This window comes from Spermophilus citellus (assembly GCF_964194105.1).
Source record: "Spermophilus citellus genome assembly, chromosome: 11".
In the NCBI taxonomy this organism is placed as follows: domain Eukaryota; kingdom Metazoa; phylum Chordata; class Mammalia; order Rodentia; family Sciuridae; genus Spermophilus; species Spermophilus citellus.
Genome location: NC_138192.1, coordinates 54046391 through 54068173, shown reverse-complemented (window position 1 = coordinate 54068173; position 21783 = coordinate 54046391). Strand labels below are relative to the sequence as shown.

The following is a 21783-nucleotide window of genomic DNA, read 5'->3' as shown; positions in this document are numbered from 1 at the left end:
CTGAGGGCCTCACTAAATTTGCTGAGGCTGGTCTTGAACTTGTGATACTCCTGCTTTAGCCTCCTGAGCTGCTGGGATTACAGGTGTGCACCACAATGCCCAGCAATCCCTTTTTTATTTTTTTCTTTTGAGACAGAATCTCATTAGTTGCTTAAGGGCCTCACTAAGTTGCTGGGACTGGCTTCGAACTTGTGATCCTTCTGCCTCAGCCTCTGGAGTTGGTGGGATTATAGGTGTGCACCACCATGCCTGGCTATTCTGTTTTTATTGAGAAGAGTTTTTCAATTAAGATAGCACATCTTTGTTTTATTTAATACTTAACAAAACATACACTTTTGATTTGAAATGAAGTCTTTAGTTCTTTATATCCCTAGAATACAAATTTAGTTTTAAGAATATAAAATTAATGAACAATATATTCTGAACACAGGAATTATAAATTAACATATTTGCCATGGTTATTAATAACATATTTTGCCAATAACCCTCTGGTTCATGTAAGACACAGTTTTCTTTTTTTTTCTCTCGGTTTCCTGAAGAACTGAGGAACTTGTGATATAAATAAACACTTTCTATGGGCATTAGATTTCTATTTCTGATTAAGCTCTTTAGGTGTTGAGATTTCCCAGCTGTGAAAGAAAATTCAATACTAATAATTTGTTCAGTTCACTGATATTCTGCCAAGGTAAAAATATGGTCCCATGTCAATCTTACTATTCTTAAAAAAATGTTCTCATGACCACTATGCTCACTAAGAACAAGCAAAAGACATACAGAATAAAAGAAACCAAAATTCATGAAGAGTCCATTCTTTTGCGCATGCCCATCAAAGTAAAAATGCAACTTTCCCCAAACTCTCCCCTTACTATCTCTTCAGGTAGGAGAGGAAATTTATATCAGTCTTTACTGAACTACAGTTAAATTCATTTAAGACCGTCTAAACAGAGTGATAAAACTATGTAATGAATATAACTGGTACAAATGGGAACTACAGCTTTTTAATTATATACAAAAATGGCATATAGAGACTTTTGGCATTAGGTATTTACAGTCCTGTGCCTAATTGCCTCACACACTGAGCTATAATCCCAAGTCCCCATACATTATATATTTTGGGAGCACTGGGAATTGAACTCAAGGGCACTCAACCACTGAGCCACATCCCCAGCCCTATTTTGTATTTTATTTGGATACAGGGTCTTACTGAGTTGCTTAGTGCCTCATCATTGCTGAGGCTGGTTTTGAACTCATGATCCTCCTGCCTCAGCCTCCTGAGCCCCTGGGATTACAGACAGGTGTGTGTCACTGTACCTGTCCATAATATTTTAATATTAAACAAAAGAAAGTCATTAAAAACAAAATGCCTACTGACCTCAAGGACTAATGAGTAATAGTCAGTAGAGAGGCAAACAATCAAACAAATCCTTTGCTCTACTTACAAATGTTTAAATATGAAGATCTGATTTTAAAATATTGACTTCTAATATACCTAAATTGTTGTTTAGGCCTTTAAGTCTTTTAAGGAAGCATGAAATGGTATTATGGCAGGGGTATTTAAAAATACAGGAAAAATGACACAGAATAAAAAGACTACTTTTTCCCCCTTGATGGTAAGGGAAAGGCAGAAAAATACAAAACAAAACAAAGAAACTACCTCCCCCAAAAAACCCAAAACAAACAAACAAACAAACAAAAAAAACCAAAACCAGACCAAACAAACAAACCCCTTTATTGATTATGATGTTAATATTGTACACTTGTGATTTACATTCCCTGAGACATGTATGTATGGTTAAAGATAGTATTTTAAATGATTTTATTTATGCTGATATATGATAGTGTAATAGAATTAAAGAGCTGATTATTTGGGACCATTTAAGTTACATTAAGTTGTATTTCAGATCAATACATAATCAAGTAAAATTGCAACTTTCCCCAAACTCTCCCCTTACTATCTCTTCAGGTAGGAGAGGGAATTTATATCAGTCTTTAAATTCATTTAAGGCCATCTAACCAGAAGTGATAAAACTATATAATGAATATAACTGGTACAAATGGGAACTTAAAATTACTACAGCTTTTCAATTGTATACAAAAATGTATTGATGACACAATAACATATACAACATATATACATTTTCTACAAAAAAAGTCAAGTTAAATCCAGAGTTTATCTGGAAAATATAGTAGAAAGCTGTAAATATTTGGCCCTGCTTAGCTGGAGAAAAAATACACACAAATAATTTTTATGGTATAAATTGGTGAAGAAAAAATTCATTCTATGATCAAATGTAATGATAAATGCCTATATCTATTTTTAAATTCCTCTTTGGCAAAATTATTCTGAATAATGTTTAATACAGGAATTTCTGTTTAGTTAAATAAGGTAGTTAGCTAAAAAAAAAATAAAAGATTTAATCTAATTATTTGTCACTCTTACTATCTTTAGATTTTTAAGAATACTGTGACCCAAAATCATATTAGGTATTTATCCACTTTAGTTTCAAAAGCTCAAGAGAGTTCACAGACTCATGAACTTTATATAATGGGATGCCATTTTCCTTACTTAAGTTCATTTAGGAGAAAGTTAACCAAAATATTTGGAAAATTATATGCCAATTTCCAATCATTTGAAGCACCAAATTTTCTATTACAACTTTTAAACAAATAAATGCCTACATCAACTTGAAAAATAGGCAGTTCAGTAATTAAAAAGACTGATTACTATAGAGACCAAATTTCAAGCTAAAATGATTTCATATTACTTTAAGTAAATTTAATATAATAATTCTGAATCCTAAAATGCACCATCCAGGAAACAATTTAAAAATACATATGCTTTACAGAAAGAAAGGCTATCCAAAGTATAAGTCAAGTCACATCTATTTTTCTCTTCTGGATACCATGTATTATTTACAATGAATACATTATAAGGATATTTATAAATTATACACATTTGTATAAATGTGATAAGGACTATCCACAGAACAAATTAAAATTACATCTTAGATTTTTCTAATATTATACATTATTTACAATTTACATGTCATAAAAATACTAAACTGATTTTAATGTCTTTTTAAAGTAAAAAATACTTTTTCTGATCTCAATGGGAGAGGGTGAGCTACCAGATAAAATTTAAAACTATTAATAGAGAATCTCCTAAAAAAACATCATTTTTCAGAAAGAAAAAATTCAATGGTACTCTCAAGAAGCAATGCTTTCATTTCCACAAAGAATACACAAAAATGAAATTTTTTTGTAGCACAAGAACCAGAGAATATTGTGCTATGATGATTTGGTGGCAGCTTGTAAACAGTAGTCTGCCCACAGAGAACTCTACACATTCTACCTACACTTCTATCATATCAGACATTCACATTCCAAACACATGTCAGTGGTTTTATAGATACTAGTTAGGACATTTTGGTTAAAATGTGAACCACCTGAAGTAAAATTTTGTTACTTAGGTTGGGAAAAAAAATGTAGTAGGTTAAGATAAAATTCCTTTCCTGAGTGGTATTAGGAAAATAAACCTCTAAAAGGTACTGAGTCTATTTAGTAGATAATGAAAATTAAGGAGAAAGAGCATCAGGATATACTCTAAATACAGTGACAGCTTACCTGATATGCCATTCTTGCTGGTGTTCAATAAAGCTACAGATGCTGCAGAAACTCTTTTATTGTTCACATTCTGCCCTGGTTTTCTTGAGGTACATTCTTCACTATCACTGTCCTGTAAATTTAGTAGCCTTGGCTGGAAACACTGTAGTCGACAAGATCTGATATTGCTTAATATTTCAGAAAGGGACAGTCTATTTTCACAAGGTTTACTGGAAGCATTGGTCCGAGAGAAATTAGAAGAAAAGTCTATATTCTGGGAAGAGCTTGAAAAACTATTCAGCATTTCAGGGTCTATCTGTTTCAGGACTGGGTCATGTTCTGTGGATATTCGGTCCATTATGACTCTGAAAAGCAACATAAAACCAAGTATTAACTGGATGAACTTAACAGTTTCTTTATACCTTCCCTTCTAGCTGGTAAACAAAAACCAATCAAAACAAACAGTTTACCTTCCACCTCTGCCAATTCGCCTCCTTGCAAATCCTATACATCTTCTTGGGACTGTAAGTGTTGTAAGGCAATGCCTATACCTCAACTTATCCAAATCTGCCAATTCTGAATTCTCACATGTATGGTCAGCTTGGTCCAAACGAGGCTGAAGGAAAAAAAAAAAAAAAAAAGATAACTCATGGAGTAGTTACAAAAAGTAAAAAAGTTAAAACTGTATTTCAAGCATTCATAGGTCAAGCTTAAGCCTCCTCTTTGAAGAAACATATAGCCCATTTCTTTGCCTTCTCATTACCTTCATATTTTATTTTTCTGTCTTACCACTTTTGTCCCCTTTCATATTTCCCCCTTCTCTCATCACTATAACCTGTAAATAAATCTTCACACTCCTACATTAAATACACATACCCTGGAAAAGTTGTCAGTGTGTGTTTACCATAATGCAATTAGATAAATGGTCTCTACAATCCACGTAAGAAAGTCAAAACCATCCTCTTAACTCTATAGTTATACTTCATGAGAAAACCTTAGCACTAGGGAGTCAGAGCCACTCCTTGATGTAATGCTGCACCCAAACTTGACAACAGCACAAAGAGAATTCCAAGTTTATGCATGCACAAGATAGACTTGCAGCACAATAAATTTCCATAAATACTCAGCAGTCATCAAAGGTTCCAGAACCAACTTAGGAGATTCTGGGGCTAACAAATGCTAAAGCTATAGTTACAGTCCAGAGCAAAACTAGATTTCTAAAATATGAGGAATTTTCAATTTCCAAGCAAAGAATTCTGAAACCTTTTGAAAGGACTCAATATCTTTTAACATCTTTTACTGGTGTTCACATAGGGAATGTTAAATAAAAGCCACTAATGCACTTCCCATTTTTAGATCAAGCCTAAGTCACCCTGACATGAGTTATCTGTTAATTCCAGTTTGTAAAAATATCACAAAAAATAAAGTTCTTACAGCATAATATTGGCATCCTGCCCGCCTTCTGAAAGCACAGGGACCATCAGGATCATTTTCTTCTTCGGGTTCTGATACTGGGGATGGTACCTGAACAAAACAGGTATCCATTTAGGAGTTAAAGTCAACAAATCAATAAGTTCAATGACCTAAAATTAAAATCTGATCACCAACAGCAAATCACTCCTATATTACATCTAGTGGGTAATAAATTCCCCCAAACATTTAATGATTAGTAAATATTTTCTATAATTAAAAATTCTAATTTTTAATAAATCAGTTCTTGCAGTAAGTATACATGATATTGTTGAACTGCTTATTAGCATGAAGTGTTATGTTATAAACTTAAAAACAATTAGTAGAGTTCTTCTGTATCCCATTTATATTTTACAAATAGTATATGTGGCCATAAATACTTAAGGATGACAGTTATGCTTCACATATAAATAGGTATTCTTTTTATCTAATAATTTCTCTCTGTAATAAAGCCAAAAACTAGAAACACTTATGAACAGGCAAAAACAAACAACAACAACAACAACAAAAACACAATAAAGGTAACAGATTTTGCTCAAAAGGAGTTGTTTTTGGTTGTTGTTTGTTTTTTTTAAAATATCCCCCCACATTTTTAAAAAAATTACTTTTAAAACTCAACAGTACAGAAACAGAAAATTAGAAGAAAGAAGATTTGTTAAAGGTAAAGCAGACTGGTTGCAGAGAAATGGTCAATCCTAAAGGAAGATAATAGTCTTTCAAAAGGCTGTCACACTGAAAAGCATTCTGTCTGGGGCCATGTGACATCAGGCCAAACAGTATGATCTCTAGGGCAGCACAGATACATTATAGCATACTTATGTCATAAAAACAGATTAAATGATATATAAATATATTCAAACACATCAAAGAAATGTTTTAGATAACAGTTAAACAACAACAACAACAATAACAAGAACAATAAAAGTTTTGGTACTTAAGTTTCAGTTGTCTCACAATTTCACTTGGCAGTGTCCCACTTTTTTTGACAAATGCTAGCTCAATCATGTTTACTTGCACATTTTGAACCTCACAAATCCCTCTTTCCCTATTTTGAGAAGAAAAATATTCTTTCCACATTATTTCCAAACTGTGGTAATTACCAAATTACCACTTAGCAGAGTCATCCAGGGGAGAAAGGTATTTGTTTGAGGTTCCAATATACCTCCAATAACCCTACGGGGAAGATACAAAAACAGTGAGCTGAAGCTGATTCTTTTTCCTAGGGAACCAGTTCCAAAGGTGAAATTTGAGAGGAAATTTAAAGTATAAATTTTACAGTTTGGTTTCTTTGCAAATCATCGATCTAAGATACACACAGATAGTTTGCAATTAAAATCTTAGAAATTATAGGCCTACAGTATATTATCTCTTTTCTCATATCATTCTCCAGAGTAGATTCCAGTATATGTGGGAAAGCTATGACATAGGAAGAAAGAGCTGATATTAAAAGAACCAGAAGCACAGTCAGAAGAGACTGGGTTTTTTTTTCTGCCCTTCTGTACATCATTTGGGTAAGTCTGGTTAAAATGTTTGTTTTCTTCATATTCCTTATTCCTCTTTTACTTGTTTATTGGACAAAGATCACTGTAACACTATTTTTAGCAATAAAAGTCCTGAATTTAGAACAGCTACATTCTAAATACCTGCCTCAGTGAATGATATCTAACTACAGGTAACTATTCTTTAGAAATGTAGGGATACCAATAAAAACCAGAGAGTTGTCTAAGACCTAGTACTAGGACTCAGAAAAGTCTAAAGGTTTCAAAATGCAATTTCTTTGGAAATTATACGAATAAACATTATAGAAAAATAAAGCTGAAATGAAAATCCGTAAGGGATTTATGACAAGGAATTTATGACCACCACTTATTCTGAGTGAGTCCACCTCTTAGGCTGGATGGACTGAGTGTCACAACAGGAGAAAAAAACTAATAGAAGGTCATACTATCCTATGGCATCCTTCTTAATAGGAGAGGAATGTAAAGAAAAATTTGTAGGTTCTCATTTGCACTATTGATATAATACTCTTCTATATATATTTAACAAACCTTGTCATTTTCTTAAATTTTTAAATACTCAATAATATAAGTCTAGATAGAGGCCATCTGCCATTTGGCTACTACTGCAGGCATCATTCCTCTAATCCCTTTCCTCCTCTTCTGTTGTTTTGTGCTCCAGTGATGCCAAACTTCTAGCAGTTCTCTTAATAACTGTATTCTCTGCTTACAGTCTTTCACTATTCTCTAGATCTGGAAAAACCACTATTTGATAGGATATTGAATCCTTCATTCCTTCAAAATAGTCATATAATCAATGTCTCATGGTTATTCAAAGTTTTGCCTTAGCCTAACTGTACTATCCTCTGACAAGTATGACCCGTTTCATTAAGTGGTTCTGAAGAACACACAAAATTAAACACATCTATGTGCATCTGTTACTATCACATGAAATATGAACTATGCAGTGACTAAAAATAGCCAAAGGAGCACATTTTACATTGTATGTAAACATCTGAATCTTAAATGGTTGCAGTAATAAAGGGTTTTAGAAATAATCTTGCTTCTAAACATATGTGTGATGTTACAAAACTGCCTTTAAAGAAAATAAGCAAAAACTATTACAATATGATAAAACTGATAGTGAATTCAAGGTATCTGTTACAGAATTCTCTTCAAGTTTTTTATACCATATATACCTATAGGAAAAAAAAATGGAAAGGAAAAGAGAGGGTACCGCTAAACTAGGTGTTAAACCAAATTCACTTTCTGAAAAAACTAATCCTTTAATATGTAAACTAAATGTCTTGTTTTAAGAATAGCATTTGTGAAAATAAAGTTAAAAATTGTAATTGCAAATATATTGCTATAAAGCTGTTGCAATATCCAAACATATATTTTCATAAGTTACTATTTTAATCAGTTCTAAATCTTTAGAATCCAATAGCTATTACCCAGCAATTAGCAAAACTTAAATATCATAAAATATAATGCTAGTAGAATATGGTAAAAAGGGAATTATCATAGTTGAATATTTACAATCATGTTTATTTGTTTTTGTGATACTGGGGATGAAACTCACAGCCTAGCCTCACACATGCCAAGGCAAGTGCTCTATCACTAAGCTATATCCCTAGCTCATGATTATGTTTAAATGTCTTAAAATACTGATACACTTTGGATCAGTAATTCCATTTTTGAAAATTCACTTTGAATACAAAAGATAAGTTTGTTAATTTTTACAAAAGGAAAAACTAAAAACCACTCTGATGTTCCACAACAGAAATCCTGTTGAGGGCTGGGGATGTGGCTCAAGCGATAGCGCGCTCGCCTCGCATGCGTGCGGCCCGGGTTCGATCCTCAGCACCACATACCAACAAAGATGTTGTGTCCGCCGAGAACTAAAAATAAATATTAAAAATTCTCTCTCTCTCTCTCTCTCTCTCCTCTCTCACTCTCTCTTTAAAAAAAAAAAAAAAAGAAAAAAAAAGAAATCCTGTTGAACTTATGGAAAATAAAAGTAAGTACTATTTTAGTGGCCACACAAACACACAATGAAGAAAATGTTTATGCTGTAATAACAGGTTAACAAAGCAAGCATCAGAAATCTTAAAATGTCAGTTATATTTTAAATATAAAACAATATAAGAGAGTCAGAGGAAATGTCTTTAAAATAGTTTTAAAACAAGCACCTGTGGAAATTCATCTTCATCTGAGCTGTGAAAGTCATATTGCTTAATGTCACTCTTATTGATCACAGGCAATGTCTCAGGAGTGGGCTGCTGAGACGTTATCAAAGCCTCTGCTTTAGGCTTCTTTGGGTACTTCTTCTTTTGACGAACAACATCAGAAGCCTCTTCTTTCAAAGATATATGATGAGGGTGCTGTTTACATGATGATTTACCCCCAAAAGGAAGAAATGAAAATCATTTTAGAATAAAATCATGAAAAACTATATTGCTCTTTGAAAAAGATACATTTTTAATCCATGAGATAATTTTACTGTTTTTAGTATGCAAAAATTACTTTGTGATCATGAATTGAAACATGATTTACTTTCTGCAAATTATAATGAAAACTAATTATGATATTTGTTTGCTTTTTGTATTAGTAAAGCTATTAGTAATTTTATATTGCTCTATTATGCAATCCAAAGTTTAAAAGGTATCTGAATGCAATTCTTATATAAATCCACTATATTAAAGAGGAAAACAACTTATTTAAAAAATAATTTGAATGAGGTTATGAGTTCATTAATTTATTTATGCAATTATTTCTAATTTTAAAAATGTCTTTAGATGGTAATCTTTTGAGAAAAACAAGCTTATTAATTAGAAAAAAACTTCACTTTTTAGAATATGTAATTATTGCTTCAACTGAACAAAAATCAAATGGTTCTCAAGTACACCAGGGTTCTGGGGAGGTACCTGAGAGGCCATCTGGTAAAGGGACTGATTGATGGGGTAGTTTCTAGCCCCCATCTCCCTTCCATAGAGCAACTCTGCTTCTACATGTTTTAACATACTGGCATTTCTTTTAATAAAAATAATGTACGTAACGCTTTTAAAAAATTTTAAATGACTATCAGACACCAAACTATAAACAATATCAAAGTGTAAAATTTTTTAAAAAGCTATGTTTCCTCATGTAGTCCAAATGTCAAACTACTTTAGGGTAAAAACTGCACACAATGAAAATGTTGCTTGAGTGGCAGATTATGAATTAGACAGATATAAACTATTTTATATAAAGGGTATAACTATTTAGAAAAAGTAAACACCAACTTCCTAGAAACTCTTGATATTTTAAGATGGGATGTGTGACAAAGTAAATATTTAACTATGTGTAATGGGGTAAGATAAAGTATGGATGCAACCATATCTGTAAAATCAGTATTTAAATGGGCCAAGTATTCTTAGAGAAGATCTAAAATAAGATTCAGCTTACAATAAAGGCTGATTCTATCAGTAATTATGGGGTAGATTTTTCATATTCTAATGCTTAACAGTTGCATACCTAGGAAAAGCACTGATTGATATAAAATGGATTTTGAAAAATAACTTACAAAATGACATTTGTGGCATTGAGAACTTTTCGGCTAGTAAGACAAGCAAAATTTAAAGGGAACTGTAGATGGGCTAGATGCCTGTGATTAATAAGAACCTGGTATTTGAATTGACATGAGTTGAATAAAGGAGGAAATCTTCATGCTCCACATTCTTCCTTGACCTTTAAGAATGAACTCATGAAAAACAAGGACTGTGTACATTTGTAAAAGATGAATTTTCCACAAACACTCTAAGTCACTTTTAACATCTTGTTAGAATAAGGTCAAGTTGATCTCCTTATTTAAATTTAAACTCCTTAAAATTGAAGGTTTTATTAATTTTTATATAACCCAATTAAAAAATTAATGTACCAATGAGTACTACATAAATATAATTATTTAATTTAAGAATAAAATAATCACTGAGTACAGTTTTCTTATTAGGAGGAAATTTGGATCCAGATGTTAGAGGACTTTTTAAAGTCATTCAAGGTAGGTAAAGTGATAACTGCAGATTTTGGCAATGACGACAATGATGACAAGAATAACTCCCAATAATCTCAATGAAGAAAGCTTTCAATTTTACATTTTAATGCCTGCCACTATCATGCAGAACTTGGTGGGGCTAGTGATAATAACTAGACTATAATTACCTTTATTCTCCAGTGAAATAAGACTGTATGTTGGAAAGCCATGTACTTGGGAGGCCTGAACTCAAGTCATGCAGAGGTAAACCCTACTTCAAAGGATTGTTGTGAGGTTTAATGGGCCAAAAATATATGTAAAAACTCGTATAAAGTGCTGGGCAAAGAGTAAAAACTAAATTGATGTTAATGACTTTCCTTAACCATCCTACAGATATCCTGTAGACATCCTGTAGACAACTACAGAAATGAATAGTTATCTGATCATCATTTCCATACATAATTTCTCCCCAGAGAATATTTACCTTAGTTTTACATTCTTGGACTTTGTGATGATTTCCATTATGAAGAGTTGCTGGAGTGGTATACAACTCTTTTTCTGATCTACTGATTTTCACTTCATTAAGGATCTCACCTCCATAGTCTCCCAAATGGTATCTTGAAAAGGAAACAAAATATTAGAAAATGTTCCATAGTTTAACGATAAAAACATTAAAGTAAAAACATGACATTTCAATTAACTAACAAAATAGAGCTAACAATAAGATTCTTTTTTAAAAAGAAAACTTATAGAAACAAAGGTTCTCATATTGGGGTTCAATAAAATGCAACAAACCAAAAAACATACACAAAAATACCTAAAGTACACATGTGATTAATTTCTCATATACTCTGCATTATCAAAGAACCAGGAAATGTTTAGAATGCTTATTTTAGGAATCACATAAAATTTTGCTCAGTTTAGTCCACTTATTTACACAAGAAAATATATCAGAGAACACATTTCCAAAAGAGCAGAACCAAAAAATTTTGTCTCCCTAGTTAGAAAATAAAATCAAACATTCATTTCCAATAAATTTTGTTTAATAGAAACTTGAACATAGAGAACAAAATGATCTCTAGATTCTTTTCTAAATAAAATTCAATTATTCTGCCAAAAATTAAGCTTATTAGAGAATCAGTTTTTTATACACCAAAATCCCTCATATCGGCAATTCAAATTGCCAATAACTTAGTTAAAAAAACAATTAGTAGCCACAAGTCTTTGAAAAAAAAAAAAAGGAATTTGGTAAGAATTACCAAAAAGCTTAGCACCCCTCTCCATTTTTTGTTAACACTTTGCCCATCATTTGGCTAAAGGTGTAACAGTCCCAATATTACCTTTTTTCCACAACTTCTAAGGTTAAGTGCAATAATTCTCGTTTTGTTTTCTCTCTTCTCTTAATCATTTCCAAAATTGTTATGGCTCTACTAAACTCTCGTCTCAGTTTCAACATCTTTTCGTAAGAGGCTTCATCATTCTTACGATTCTATTAAAAGTAACAATTTTAGAAGAATAATTAACCCAATTATCCACATTTCTAGATTCATTCAACAAAATCTTATCAGATCCAAATTTATCTTATAAAAGCAAATGTTTAAAAATGTTAAATGTAAAAATGTTTAAAAAATCATCCAAAGGACAACTATATAAGACAACCCAATTATTTAACTCTGAAAATATATGCAATTATTGTGTAATAGACATTCAGGGGGAAAATGCTGGCGGCCACTGAAAATACCGAATGGCATAGAAGCAATAATTCCAATAATAAAACTTCAAAACACATCCACCTAAAACAAAAATGAGTTTTATAAAAAAAAATACAGAACATTCGTATTATAGCAAGGTATTTTTCAATGACAGAAATAGTTCTGCCAATATAAACATGAGCAATGCTCAACAATCAAAGCTTAACTTCAGAAACTCAGAAAATTCAAGGTATGAAGAATATGTATCTCAAGAAATGGTATTATCATGTGTCAACATAGTAACAGTAGAAAAGAGATTTAGCAAAAGTTCATAACTGTAGAATATTGTTAATTAGTTATTAATTATTGTTAACATCAAATGTTAAATTTAATTACAAAATGAAAGCCTTGTTTAATAACTACAGAAGGTTCAGCTGTAATTAGCATCATCTGTTTGCATATAATGTTACTATTCATGTAAACTATTTTGTTAAATCAAATATTCACAGAGTATTTACTTTATATAGGGCGTGGAACTGTTAAAACAGACCACTACCTCTCTTTAATCTCTGTGTCCAGACACTTACGCAATCACTTCGTCTTTGAGTTAGTAATTTAATATGAATGACATTAGAAAGAACCTAAAGAAAGAGTGCCAGAGGTTTCAAAACAGAATCATAAAAGACAAAATAAGAATTGAAAGAAAATCGAAGTTTTACTTTTTCTTTTTTGTATAGTTTCTTGCATTTAGAAAATAACCATCATGTATTGTGCACATGTATGAATATGCAATAAGGAATCCCATTAATTGTATAATGCTCCAATAAATTTTTAAAGAAATAAAATTTGCATTCAAGGAAATGCAAAAAAAAAAAAAAAAAGAAAAAATAAAAGAAAATAACCATAATGTATTGAAAATAACCTAAACTGGGTCAATAATTTCTTCCAGTATAGTGAATTAAAAATTAACATTATCAACAGCAAATATTAAAGTGCCTACTCTGTGCAGGGTATAGCAAATGCCCTCTACCCTGGTTTTTAACTAATGACAAACATACAGAATCCAAAAGTGAATCATTGTGTAAGGCTACATGCCACTGGCAACTGAATAACATTCAAAAGAGCACTAGAACCTTTAAAGACTGCTCTCCTCTTCAAAAAGTATTCTTGGACTCTAGGCTTACTCATTTCCTGTTCTCTTCAGGCCCAAATACCTACCCTTCCTAACTTTTCCTTTCCCCAGTCCTGTACTTTTTACTCCTTAAAAACAAAGAATTTTTATTTTGAAATGATACAACACATAATTCCCATATATCTTCATTCAGATTCTCCAAGTTAATGTTTTACATTTGATTTATGTGGACATATATAAACATATACATATATAATTGGTGGTGTATTTGAAATTTTCAAGAAAAGTTGAACATATAATGCTCCCATTTGTATGTTTTTTCTCAAAACAAAGATATATATCATTGCAGCATAAATATCAAGAACTGGGAATTAACTATAAAAATCTTAATTCCAAGGTTTTATTCATATTTGTCCCAGTATTGTCCTTTACAGCAGTAAGTATAGCTGCTATACTTGTTATAGTATATCTCTAAGGACTCAGGGGTTACTTTAAGGGTTATAATTTGTTGCTAATTATTTTGATGCTCAAACTTTCCCAGCTCTGATCAGTACAGTCCCCCTTCAACCTGACTCCTGTGTCCTTTTGATGGGGCTCCAACATTCTTCAATCACATTTTTATTTTCTGGTACAGAAGCACATTTCTTTCAGGCTTATCTTTTTATTTTCCCACCTCCAGACATGGAATCAACCAATTTTCATAAGGAGACCTGGTTCCTTTCAATAGAGCTCAGTATTAAAAATCATGTCCTACGCATGCTAGGTACACCCATTTTTGTACTGGGTATCACTGCTTCTATAGTCCCTCAGTGAACAGACCTAGGAAATAAATGTACAAATATATGTATGTACATACCTAACCAAATACATATCTGTTTCTAGTTTTATCAATATTAAAAATCATATGACATCTTTTCTATTCTCTCAAATTGGCCCTTTTCTCTGTATTTGACTGCTTAATCCCTTCTCACAACTGTCTCTTCTTTGGGCCAACTCTTTTCTCCCTATTCTAGTTAATAGTTCTGTACCTACTGCCAAATCTCCAGAGAAGTGATTCTCAAACTACTGTATTTCAGAATTAACTACAGATCTTTTTATAACCATCGATGATTCACAGATGATTGTTTTGAGGCCCGAACTGGGAACCACTTCAGGGTCATGGAGAGGGAGGAGAGAAGGCATAGGCACTAAAAGTTATAGTTGTGCAGTTAAACATATTAAATGCATATGCTGATTCAGGACTTATCAGTACTTTAACACATGCTAGTTCCTTAAGACTATCTCATTAAAAATGACTATGTACTCCTGAATTAAATATTAGTTTACTGAATTAAAATTAAAATTAGCCAAAAAATATTTCAGTAGTTTTTTTTGTATCAACTATATAAGTACTTTGAAGTTCATGAAATACGTATAGAGCCTTGGTTAGCAGTATTCATTCACTGCATATCCCAATGCCTGCCCACCATCTGAACAGGTAGAGCATATGCATTACTTGTTAAGTGCTTTCCTCACTTTTTGATTCTGAAACACATAAACATTTTCAACTAGTAACACTGCAGGACAGAGTAATAGTCTTTGGACCTATGAATAAAAACAGAGAAATAAAAAGCAAAGAACACTAAAAAGAAAATGTACCACTCTTCAGAGGAATATGAAAATAAAAACAAAACAAAACAAACAACAAGAAAACAAGAGAAAGGGTAGGATTTAGAGTAAGGAGAAATTTGTGATCACCCAACAGTTGAGTACCTAAGCATAAGAAACAGCTACCAGTAATTTTCAATATATAATAATTAGAAAGAATAAACCATATTTTAATCTTCAAAATGCTATTTAAATACCAATAAATATTGCTAATTTAAAATATTTCATCCTCACTCACTAAAAGAAGTCCAACAGTACATTTTCCTCAAAAGACACTGCTAACAGTTCATGGTTTACAAAGCATCTAAATCAATTATATTGTTTTAAAAAGCAACTGCTAGTTCAGATAAACCTTTCCTTCCTTGCATCCAATAGTCCACATTTGTAGTTTTATGAACTTATCACATTTTATTCTTTTCTAAGCAAAGTGTAACGTCTTCATAAATATCTTAGATTCCCTTACTAGAACTAGAATGCCAAATTGGAAACAGCCTGGGTTAGCAAATGTCATCTATGCTTGGGAAATTCATTCTGTGATGTTTAAGAAAATCAAACCCATAAGAAAGAGTTATGAAAGTTCTGGTAACTAACCAGTAGGAGAATTTCTCCTAAAATATATCATCTCTGGCAGCTGTTATGCTTCACAGCTGTTAGGTTAACAGCTGACAAAGACAAGCTTTCAATGTTAGGAGTAACAACAATCTACAAAAAATGCCCTGCCTCCAATTATAATTCTTCATGGTTTTACATTTACATGTTCCCAATTCTTTGTGATGTTAGAGAATGTATTACCAGGTAGTATTTACTGTTAAGTTATAAGAAATGTAAATTATAAGAAATACAAGTTATAAGAAATGTTTTGTTCTGTATTATATCAGTCCAAAGTGTGAGATCCTATTTCTCTTACTTAGAATTTTGGCTCACACTGCTACTGAAAGCTAGATGGGACAAGTCCATCAATTTGAAATCTAACACAACTGTCAACTAAGAAAAGGAGAAAAAGATACCACTGCTGCCAGGATTGGTTTGAAAATGAACATTTCCCTACTTCCCATGACCCCATAGTAGCTAGAGGCACCAAAGTTCATTTTTCTTGTAAAAACTAGAATATCGTTTTTAAAGGAATTGTAAGCTCCTAAGTGACCAACAAGGAAAAGCAGTATTACTTCAAATTCTCAACTTCCCAAACAGAACAGATAAATGACAGAATGCAAAATTTACTGAAGAACTCAAAATTTGTAAGATACATAAGGACACAAAATTCTTCATATTACTTCAACTACAAGCCTAAAATAGTATCACCTTATGAAAGGTGTAGTTAGTACATAAACACCAAAAAGCAAATGGTCAATAGATGAGATTTAAAAAGTAGGATTTCTAAAATAAAGTTTATCAATGTTATTAGCTTTCATGTTCAAATTACTCAAACTTATTCAAATTATTAGGAAAAAAAGTTACTGGTCTTAAATTATTACTGATCTACATTCAATCAAATATAATTTGCACATTACCTTTCGAGTTTGCATTTTCTCTGTTCTCCTCCGAAAGGCAACGTAAGGGTCATTGTTGGTAGAGCCATCTCTTTTCTCTTGTTTTATCTGAGGAATGAGGGATGGCCCCCTGCAGTTTTTACGTTTTCTCACCCAGTAGTCATATACAGCTTTAATAAGATAATCATCTTCGTTTAGCAGCAGTTTTGCTTCTTGAAGTGTTACAAGCTAAATGAAAAACAAGACATTACCAACTACAATGTTTGAAAAAGAAATCAAAATTGAACTACAGTTATCAGAAAAACATGTGATCCATTCTAACAGTTATGATCAGATAATATGATGGTAAAGACATGATTCAATTCAACCTAACAAAGGTCTCAATAGTTAGAGGAGATTTATTTAAAAATTAATTATTTTGTCGAGAGGTAGAAGTTCCACAATTTAAGAAAAATGTATAAGTAATAGTTAGGAAGACTATACTGAATTTATGCCTTAGTAAGTCTTGGCCTAGAAGACATCTGGGGTCTTTCAAAATTTTGATAATCTATGATTCTACATATTTTAAGGTCTACTAGTTTTCAAGCCTACTAAGTAGCTTCTATTTGGTTCTCAAGAGCAACCAGAAGATACAGAAAGTTTCATTTTACATAATGTCAAAACAACAAATATTATTATAATATGCCTATTTTGGAACTGAATAAAGGAAAAACAGCATATTTTTGTAAATTTCAACATTATGCAATGAACCAGTATTTCCATACATTACCTTTAAAGGGATGCCTTTCTACTGTTGAAGTTCTCTGAAACTGTACTATATACCCCAAAATCTGTAAGGGTAGGAGTAGATTAAGAATTGGGCTTTATGTAGGATTTCTTTGCATCCCTGAGGATTGAACCAAGGGCCTCATGCATGCTAGGTAGGCGAGTACTCTACCACCAGCCCAGAGTTGAGCTTTATGGATCTATTCTACCTCAAACTGACAGCATCACAGCATCACTAGAAGCTCTCCTGTGCTCTGAAGGGCCAGGGAAACATCCTGCATGTGTTTCACTTGTTTGGTCATTATGCTTCTGATAAATCTTGCCACTAATCAGAGAACAGTAATGAGCTTCTTATGTAACAGTATTATCAAACTAACACTACTTCCTATGCTTCTGCATGGCATGCTGGGATTAAAATATCTGCTCAGTTTTCCTTCACTAGTGGTCCTTGCTCCAGCTTGCAATGTCTTTTGTTAAGTACCCTCCTTACATCACAACTAGTAAGAATTTAATATATAGTTTGCAATTAAACATCCTACTATTTCTATCCAGCGTTAACTGTATTTTCTCAGTTAACTGCTGGTTTTATGCTGTTATACAGCAACTTTTTATTTTGTGGGAAAATCTAGTTTTATCTTTAGCTATTCTAAGACAACCTGCTAGTATCATTGCATCTCTATCATGACAACAACATTAATTCGAGTGGGTTAAGAACAAGTTGCAGATAAAAATTATCAAATAATAATAATAATAATAATAATAATAATAATAATAATAATAAGTTCTGTCACTTAACATGCTTACTTTAACCACTAGAAAGCCGTAGAAACCATCTAACTGGCAAAAAGAATCTAAAGTAAATTTAATATTTCTAAAGTAGTCTGGTGTTGATTATTTAGGAAGGCTTAGATATGGGGTGATAACACTATCCTACTTTTTGGGCTTTTCTTCTAAACTGTACTAGCTTCATGAAAACAAGGACTATTTATTTTGCTAACAGATAAAACCACTGAATTGCCTAGCAATTTCAATGCACACATTTTTAATACACAAATTAATAAACCACAGGTGAAAATTGGTGTTTTCTAATTTATAAAATGGTGAATTAAGAAAAAGTAGAATTAATAATAAGTATTAATTTATAGGTTATGGAAAAACTAAGGAAAAAGCTTTAAGATAAATCTACTACCTAAAGAAACTTATAATATGGCAATAATGGTAGGATAAGATCAAATCAATCAATAAGAACTCAGTGCAATAAGCTACAAGGTAGGAGAGAGAGAACAACCAGGAGTGCATGCATTTCTTTTCAGTATTAGAAAATGACTGCTTTTTTACCATTTTACTTCTTTCAAATTTGATGGCTTATTATTTATGCAATAGCCTAAACAGTACTACCAAGCACAAAAGTAAAGTAACTATAAGGATTTACATTAAATTTAAAAAGGGTTCAATAATCACTTTTCACATTATGTTCTTCAAGAACGAATGCCTGCAGGCAAAATTGACAAAGTGAAGTTGTGATGTGACTTTAAAAGTTAATACTGGATATATTCAAATGACATTAATACAATGCAATGAAATTATCATCCGAGGAGAAAACATCAGCATTCAATGAAATAAAAATATATATTTTTATATATTTTGAATATTCAAGGAGAAATGCCTTTACCAAAATTCCAGAAAATGGAAACGTGTTCAACAACAAAAATTTGGTAGAATTATAGTCTTCCTGTCTTTGGGAAAGAACTCAAACATAAATCATGCCCTATTTTTTTTACAGGCACATATGCCCAAATCAAAAAAGGGAAACACCTGTTTAAATTCTAAGACAAATGCCACAATTAAATAATCCTTTTCCTGCCAGGTGCGGTGGTGCACACCCGTAATCCCAGCAATTCAAGAGACTGAGATAGGAGGCTTGCAAATTCTTGGCCAGTCTCAGAAACTTAGTGAGACCCAGACTTAAAATAAAAAATAAAAAGGGCTCGGGATATAGCTCAGTGGAAAGTGCTCAGTACCAAAAAAATAAAATAAAATTTAAAAAAATTTAAAAATCCTTTTCTTTTTCATAGAGAAGGGACATTAATCTATTAAAATTCATTATTATTTCACTTATCACCAGGCTTGAGATGACTACTTTAGAAGGATCTATTTATTAATTCATTTTTCCCTTCAAAGGTTCCACTATAGTTTTCTGATTCTTAATACTGCCAACCCAAAATGGAAACAAAAAGATCATGGAATAATGAAACTTTTTTTTAACTGAATGTTGATAGATTGCTGACATGCTGAAACCAACCTCTGCAGTCACAGGAATGACCCTCTGATATTTTCATAATACAAATTTTAAAACAAGTCTGGATAAGACAATAACATTTAAATGAGCTGAAATGAAAAATATAAACCTTAAATTCAAATTAATTTTCAAATCAGACTAGACTTTCATTAAATCTACATAGCACAATTATAACATACATGTACACACATATTACAATTTAATATGTAGGTTTTAAAACTGAATTATGTGGCAGGATTCATTGTGACTGCTTCAAAAGATGTAAACCAAATTTCGTTTTTAAAATATAAATATTTGCTGGGTGTAGTGGCTTAGGCCTGTAACCCAGCAGCTGAGAGGCTGAGGAAGGAGGATCTAAGTACAAGGCCAGCCTCAGGAACTTAGGGAGACCCCAGACAACTCAGCAAGACTCTGTCTCAAAATAAAACACAAAAGGGGCTGGAATGTGATTCAGTGGTTAAGCGCCCCTGGGTTCAATCCCTGGTACCCCAAAACAATGCCCCAAAATATAAATAATTGAAAATTGTAGTAAAGAACAAGTCCCTTTAAAGACACTATATCCCAAATTAAAACACACACACACACACAACAAGAGAGACCCTCTCCCATATAAAAAAGCACACACATTCTTAACAGTACACAAAAAACATACTTTCTTAACTGCCACACTGGGTATATCTGCTTGAGGTCTGCCTAAAAGCAAGCTTAATTAATAATGCAATCTCAAGTAAACACTTAAGATGCTGTATGATTTTTTTTAAACTGCTTGATTATTATATCGAATCTTGGATGTCTTTACTTTAACCCTAAGTACAGTGAAAGTTGGAAACATATCAGCCAAGGTTTCTATCTGTAATCAAGAGAAAGAAATCTATTGGTAAGATACTAAATATTTCAACATCTTTGGGAGTGTTGGAAAATCAGGTTTAGAATCTGCAATACCTAAAATTAAAGCCATGGGACTGAACTAATGGTGAAATCCACTGCTGGTTTTGCATAAACAGTATGGGGATTTACTAGAACAGCTGCTTCTGCTGCCTTGGTAATGCCAATCTCTTAACCACTATCAGAGACTTTGCTATTGTCCTTGCTTGTTTGTAATAGAGGCTCTAAATTCAAATTCAGTGATTTTAATTGGCAAAGCCCAGGTCATGTAATAGTACCCTCACACAAGGCAACAGTGCCTTGGATGCAAAAAGGGTCAGGAAAGAGTATTCAGCATTTCTACCTTGTTTTGTTTTCTTTCTTTGAAACAAAGTCTCACCAAATTGCCTGGGCTAGCCTTGAACTTAAGGATCCTCTGGTCTCACCCTCCTTAGGATCTGGGATTCAGGCATGAATCACTGTGCCTGAACTGTTCCTTCAGTTCCTATGGGCTAGAGAGCAGAAATCTGCTTTGCACCAAGATTCATCACACCGAGAATTCTCCAAATGCAGAATAAAGTCCTAGGCTGCAAAAAGCAGTGTAAAGGGTATTTAACTCAATAGCAAAAACAAAACAAAACAAAAAGATCAACACATCTAACTACTCAGAATGCTTTAGGAGTGAGTCTTTCTGGGAAAAATCCATCCAGAACTCCAGTTTCCTTTCTACTTCCAGTTTCCATGAATATGACACCAAGAAACAAGGCTGCTACAGGCTCTAAAATATGGAATTTGGCTTACTCCAAGGAGTAGAGTAGAAGTTAGTATAAAATTCCTCTTTTGGTCTGAGAAGGTGATTATCAAATGACTGTAAATATTTAGTAAAATGATCATCTTGGGATGTAAAGTCCTTGTTTACTAAGAACAGAAAGGTAGGATCTGAGCTGGAACAGTAGCACACATCCTTAATTCTTAGCTACTCACGAGGCTGAGGAAAGATTGCAAATTTGAGGCCAGCCTTGGCAACTTAGCAAGACCCTGTCTCAAAATAAATAAATTAAAAAAGGCTGGGGATGTGACTCAGTGGTAAAGTGTCCCTGGGTTTAATCCCCATTGTAGAAACAGGGTGAAAAAAAAAAAAAGGAAAAAGAAAAGTAGGACTTGGCTTTCTAGGCAGAGGGAACAATAAAGCAGCATGGTACATTAGGTATCAGTGAAAAGCTCAGTGTGTCTAGAGTCAGGTGGAATATGGACTTTATAGATAGTGGAAACCATTACAGGTTTTGTTTGTTTTTTTGAAAGGAGGATAGTTTT

The 21783-nt window shown here is 32.5% G+C and overlaps 1 protein-coding gene across 1 annotated transcript in view; it reads right to left on the bottom strand.

Annotated features, from left to right (window-relative positions):
- EPC2 (enhancer of polycomb homolog 2) overlaps positions 1-21783 on the bottom strand; it is a 130512-nt gene that overhangs the window by 11989 nt on the left and 96740 nt on the right. The window contains exons 4-10 of the mRNA XM_081261079.1: positions 16563-16769; positions 11922-12070; positions 11066-11198; positions 8762-8953; positions 5038-5127; positions 4074-4219; positions 3625-3968 (exon numbers count right to left, since the gene is read on the bottom strand). Coding sequence (XP_081117205.1) covers positions 3625-3968; positions 4074-4219; positions 5038-5127; positions 8762-8953; positions 11066-11198; positions 11922-12070; positions 16563-16769 — 1261 coding nt within the window. The remainder of the gene's footprint in view (positions 1-3624; positions 3969-4073; positions 4220-5037; positions 5128-8761; positions 8954-11065; positions 11199-11921; positions 12071-16562; positions 16770-21783) is intronic.